This window comes from Theropithecus gelada, chromosome 5 (genome assembly GCF_003255815.1).
Source record: "Theropithecus gelada isolate Dixy chromosome 5, Tgel_1.0, whole genome shotgun sequence".
In the NCBI taxonomy this organism is placed as follows: Eukaryota; Metazoa; Chordata; class Mammalia; order Primates; family Cercopithecidae; genus Theropithecus; species Theropithecus gelada.
In genome coordinates, this window is record NC_037672.1 from 5,012,296 (window position 1) to 5,018,295 (window position 6,000).

Consider the following 6,000-nt stretch of genomic DNA (forward strand, 5'->3'; position numbering starts at 1 on the left):
TTTTGGCGGTAGACGGCAGCCTCAGTATGGATATTTAATCCTGAAGGATGTTATAGACTTACAGAATAGTGGATTTGGAAGAATCCCACAGACCAGCGGCTCTCAAACTTTTTTGCTTAGGTTTTTTGCATGAATCATTTTCATTATGCTTTTGTCGGTTGAGATGCATGACCTGTATGACTGATAATAGCTAAGTGATGAATACATGAATGAGGAGCTTAAAGTCATTGCCTACATCAGCAGATCTCAAACTTTTTGGTCTCAAAATATATTTTGAAGACCTTAAAGACCTTTATTTATATGATTATATCTGTAGGTACTTACCATACTAGAATTAAAATTGGCAAATTTTAAGATATTTATTCATTAAAAATATCAATAAACCTATTATATTAACATAAATAATATATATTTATGAAAAGTAACTGCACTTACCAAAACATGATAATTAGAAGAGTAGCATTGTTTTATACTTTTGCAAGTATCTTTAGTATCTGGCTTAGAAGATAGCCGATTCTCATATTTACTTCTTCACTCAGACTGTGTGAGATATTACAGTGGAAGTACATTAAGAAAATCTGGGCTGGGCGCGGTGGCTCACGCCTGTATTCCCAGCACTTTAGGAGGCTGAGGCGGGCACATCACGAGGTCAGGAGATCGAGGCCATCCTGGCTAAAAACACACACACAAAAAAAAAGAAAAAAAAAAATAGCCGGGCGTGGTGGCGGGCGCCTGTAGTCCCAGCTGCTCAGGAGGCTGAGGCAGGAGATTGGCGTGAGCCCAGGACGCAGAGCTCGCAGTGAGCCTAGATCACACGACTGCACTCTAGACTGGGTGACAGAGCGAGACTCTGTCTCAAAAAAAAAAAAAAAAAAGGAAAAAAGAAGAAAATCTGACCTCCCACAGATAGGCAGTTGGGAAATTTTTCAGTAGCCTTTTTAGAAAATTGTAGATGCTCTTCTTTGATATTACACCAAAACTTGACAAGTGGCAGTTTCCTAACGGTTAGTTGTGATGTGGCATCTGAAGCTGTGCCATCCTCTGTTACATTAGAATATTTTAGTTTATTTTGCACTTTAGGTGGATCTTTTACCCATATATGATTTCGTAACATCATGGTTCACTGAGTTGTGCAGATCTTCCAAATAAATGTCAGCATATGACATTATACAATATAAATCACACTCGTTCATGTCACTGCTGATCTCATTAGAAAAACCTCAAGTATGAGGAGGCAGTAAGCGCCTATGGGGTGGATACAGAGTTTCAAAAATTCTTTTTTTGCTTGGACACTCAACTTCTATTCTTGGCCACAAGTGCTGTCAGTTGTTTACCTTGAAGTGATGAACTCATGTGTTCATTCTTGAGAACATGTCTGCCAGGTACTCAAGTCTCAGTCACTGCAGTTTGCAGTAAAGATAGTACTGAGTACAACAGGTGGCTTCGGGTGGCTTGGAACTCAAACACTCAAAAGAGTGATTTTTCTCTAGACGGCCGTGGGACTTCGTGTGCAGGAGGGCTTCATGTGTGCTTCCCATGTCATTCAGTGGGACGTTAAAAAGGTGTGTCTTGGCTGGTGCGGTGGCTCATGCTTGTAATCCCAGCACTTTGGGAGGCCCGAGGCGGGCGGATCACGAGGTCAGGAGATCAAGACCATCCTGGCTAACATGGTGAAACACCCCATCTCTACTAAAAATACAAAATATTAGCCGGGCGTGGTGGCGGGCGCCTGTAGTCCCAGCTACTTGGGAGGCTGAGGCAGGAGAGTGGCATGAACCCAGGAGGCGGACCTTGCAGTAAGCTAAGATTGCGCCACTGCACTCCAGCCTGGGCGACAGAGCAAGACTCCGTCTCAAAAAAAAAAAAAAAAAAAAAAAAGAGGTGTGTCTTCAAAGGTTGAGATTTAAGAAAAGCGATGATTTTTTTATTGCTTCGTCAAAGACGAAGGAGTTTTTTTTTTTTTTGGAAGGAGTCTCACTCTGTCTTCCAAGCTGGAGTGCAGTGGCGTGATCTCAGCTCACTGCAACCTCTGCCACCTGAGTTCAAGTGATTCTTGTGCCCCAGCCTCCTGAGTAGCTGGGATTATAGGCACATGCCACCATGCCTGGCTCATTTTTGTATTTTTAGTAGAGATGGCCATGTTGGCCAGGGTGGTCTCGAACTCCTGACCTCAGGTGATCCGCCTGCCTGGGTCTCCCAAAGTGCTGGGATTACAGACGTGAGCCACTGCACCCAGCCCAAGTAGTTTTTTTTTTTTTTTTTTTTTACCAGAACAAAACTGTTATGGTGAAGGATATCATGACTGCTAGGATAGTTTGGTGTCACTGCCTTGATTCGTGCTAAGATGCTAGCAGTTTTACCCTGGCATTTACACCATTAATGCAGAAAAAGGTGAATAATGTCTTAGCATTCTGAAAATAGTTTGGGCCTTGCACCTTGGGCCTTGTGCCTTGGGCCTTGTGGGCTCCCTGAAAGGAGGAGTTTACATCCCCAGAGGTTAAGATCATCATCTACAAACTGCTGACCTAAGCCAGTATTCCAGTCTTGCGGGTATCAGAGGAAAAATCAAGTCGACCATCATCCTAGAAGGAAAAGGCATGGTGGGAAGTCAGCACCTGAATTTGTATTTACACCGACCTGGCCTCGGCATCTGGCGTCCTTTGTACTAACAGCATAAACATGTTCACAGTTGTCCTGGGCTGGAACCAGCTTTACAAAAGCAGAGAGCTGGGTGTTGACTTTCTGAAGCCATGCCCTACTGGTTATTAGAAAACTCTTTGGCATTTTAAACTCCCTTCTCCTTCTTGACATTGAAATTTAATATTATGGAATTGACACCAAATGATGATGTCAGGCCTTTGGGTTGTGACACCATCTGTTGGCAGCCTGGCTTTGGAGCTTCTCCCAGTTGAATTTTGCTGCCTTAAAGCAGAAGGGAAGGAGTAGTGCATTTGTTAAGAAGAAGATGCTTGAATCTTTTAGTGGACCTGCTTTCAGCAAACTTGTTTTTCAGGTCAGAATACTATATCCAGTGATCAAGCTAAACATGAAATGCTTTGAGTAGGACTCAGCATTCGTACTTAGATATTTGCAAATCACTGGGTCTAATAATACCCTTTTTCTCTTTTGTTGTCAGCAATGGAAGAGTTAATAGTTGAACTTCGTCTCTTTCTTGAACTCCTGGACCATGAATATCTAACCTCAACTGTCAGGGAGAAAAAGGCAGTGATAACCAACATTCTGCTGAGGATACAGTCATCCAAAGGTGAGTCTCATTCTGACGCCTGCTTTTTCTTCTTACAGTGTCTTGGCTTCTAAACCGTCTTTAATTTTACCATCTTTCTAAGATATATTTGTTTGTTCTTTAACTTACAAACTTATTTATTCATCAAGTTTTCATTGAGGGTTTACACTTGTGCCAAGTTCTGTGTTGGCCTCGAGGTGTAGAAAGATAAAGCTTTGAAGGAGCTAATGGAATCGTGTGTTGGGAGTCCCCAGGGCAACCCCAGCGTTTGGAGATTACCTGGAAGGACTCGCCGGACGGGTTGTTCTTTCTCACGTGCAGGATGCACTGCAGCCGTAGTGAGGATGCACAACCCGACGGGCAGATCGGAAGGAGAAGACACAGGCGGAACGTGCAGGAACCTATAGGCCAGCTTCTGTGTGCTCTGTCCCTCCCACGAGGGTCACACAGAGCACACTCTCTCTTCAGCAATAAAAACGCAGCAAGCTCTGAGTGACGTTTTTGTTCAGGCTCGTCAGAGACTCAGTGCCCAGGGTGTTTACTTGGGTCTGGTCCTCTAGGCACCCTCTGCCTGGCACACACCAGAATTCCAGGACAGGCAGGGTTTCAGCACAACCGTGTTGTTTACATAAACAGTACAGGCACAGTGAACCACCCTTGTCCATCAGGGAATGGTGGGAGCACTTCTGAAATCCACGTTGCCAGAGGCCAGCCAGGGCCAGCCTTGCAAGCAGGCCCCTCAAGAGAGAGCAGCCTTGGGCCTGCTGTGTTAACTCTTTCATGCACAGTGAGTAGGACAAAAAAACAGGCAATGAGAAAGCCTGCTAAGTACTGCTGTGGAGAGCCCAGAGCCTCATGAGAGCGCCTAAGAAGTGAGTCCACACCAGGTGAGTGAGAGACTGGGGTGTCGGAGGGTCCGAGGGGCAGTTCCTGGATGATGTGATGTGAGAATCTTGAGGACTCTGTGGAGTTAATCTGCTGGATGAGGTGGAGGATTTTTCTTTTCAACCTCTTTATTGAGATGTGATTCACAGGCCATGCACTTCACCATTTACAGTGTACAATTCATTTATACGTTTATGTGAATTCTCTTAGTATATGAAGCCATGTATGACACGATTCGATTTGCATTCTGGAAAGCTCGCCTGGCCAGTCTGGAAGATGGGCTGAAGGATTTGGTAGCAGTTTGAACGTGGGTGGCTTGGGGAAACCTGGGTGGGCGATGGGGCCTGTTACTCAGATGAGAAAGCAGGATAGGGACCCTATTGTGAGGCAACATGAAATATTAACTTTTTTTTTTTCTTTGAGACAAGGTCTCACTGTCACGCAGGCTGGAGTGCAGTGGTGTGATCACTGCTCACTGCAGCGTTGACCTCCCAGGCTCAGGTGATCCTCCCACCGCAGCCTCCCTAGTAGCTGGGACTACATGTGTGCACACCACAACACCCAGCTAGGTTATTTTTGTAGCTGAGTGTTTGCCATGTTGTCCACGCTGGTCTTGAACTCCTGGGCTCAAGCAGTCTGCCCGCCTTGGCCTCCAAAAGTGCTGGGATTATAGGCATGAGCCACTGCGCCTGGCCTGAAATGTTCACTTGTGAAGTAATTTTGTTACTTCCTTCATCTGTCAGCCTTTGCCTCTGGTCACAGTCAGACTCCTTTGGCCATCCTGCAAGGTCCTTTGTCATAGCTGGTTATGAGTATGAACTCCAAAGTTAAACTAGCTTTTTGATTCTGGCCCTACCTGTTACCAAACGTGCAACCTTTCACAGGTTACTTACGCTTTTTTTTTACTTTAGTTTCCTCCTTGTAGAAAAAGTGCTAATGGTATTGACCTTTTGGGATGTTGTGCGGATTGAATGAGATGGTATCAAATATTTCAAAACAGTGCCTGATGCATAGTACGTATGTCAGCTATTGATGACCGTTTGCTTTCCCCTGATTTCCTGTCCTCTCTTCCCCTGCCAAGTGAGCTGCGGCACTGGTCTCTTCACGCTTCCTTCTGGATGAATCTCCTGATATTCTTCAATTCATGAATTCTTTCTTCAGCTCTTTAATTTGCTTTAAACCGATCGATTGATTTTGTGTATGCATGTGTCATTTATCCTTTTCCTTTCTTGCTTTTGTTTGCTTGTTTGTTTGCAGTTCTCTACCAAAGTTCTTTTCTCCATTGCAGCTCCTGGGGCTCAGACACTGGGTCTTTCCGTGTTTCAATTCCTGGCCTCTAGCGTAGTACTCAACCCATTATAGGTGCTCGTTGTTAAGTCAGTATTTTTACAGGCCTTTCCAAGTGAGTGTTAGGCGTATAAAGAGTACTGTGCCCAGATTAAAACTTACTTCTCCCTTCTTCCTGCCTGCACTGGTGTCGTGTTCATCACCTTTCCTAGTAGTTCCTTGTGTATGTATTTGTCTTTCCAACTTGAATATGAGTGCCCAAGAGGTGTGAGCTTGTATCAGTCATGTCTTCCATAAAGTATGGCTGTGACAGTATCTGACTTTAAGAAGATACTTAATAAAAACTTACTGATTCCCAGGAAGGTGTCTATTCTGTTACTACGTGGGTGAGTCCTGCCTGCCCTGAGCAGAAGCTGAGAGGGAGCAGCTTTTCCTTTGAGACGCAGCACGGAGCTGAGGAGCATGTCCCCCATTTCCATCTAGGAGTGCTTTCATTTGTTTCTTAGCTTCCCTTCCCCTTCCCTTTCCCTTTTCCCCTTCCCCTTCCCTTTCCCCTTCCCCTTCCCCTTCCCTTTCCCCTTCCC

At 44.9% G+C, this 6,000-nt stretch overlaps 1 protein-coding gene across 4 annotated transcripts in view; it reads left to right on the plus strand.

Annotated features, from left to right (window-relative positions):
* Positions 1 to 6,000, plus strand: part of AFAP1 (actin filament associated protein 1) — a 192,549-nt gene that overhangs the window by 67,561 nt on the left and 118,988 nt on the right. For 3 of the 4 annotated variants that reach the window (XM_025385958.1, XM_025385961.1, XM_025385962.1), the window contains exon 2: positions 3,137 to 3,265. In XM_025385958.1, the coding sequence (XP_025241743.1) occupies positions 3,139 to 3,265 (127 nt within the window). In that variant the 5' untranslated portion in view covers positions 3,137 to 3,138. Of the gene's footprint in view, positions 1 to 2,930; positions 3,014 to 3,136; positions 3,266 to 6,000 lie in introns of those variants that run through there. The other variant, XM_025385959.1, reaches the window with a different exon arrangement.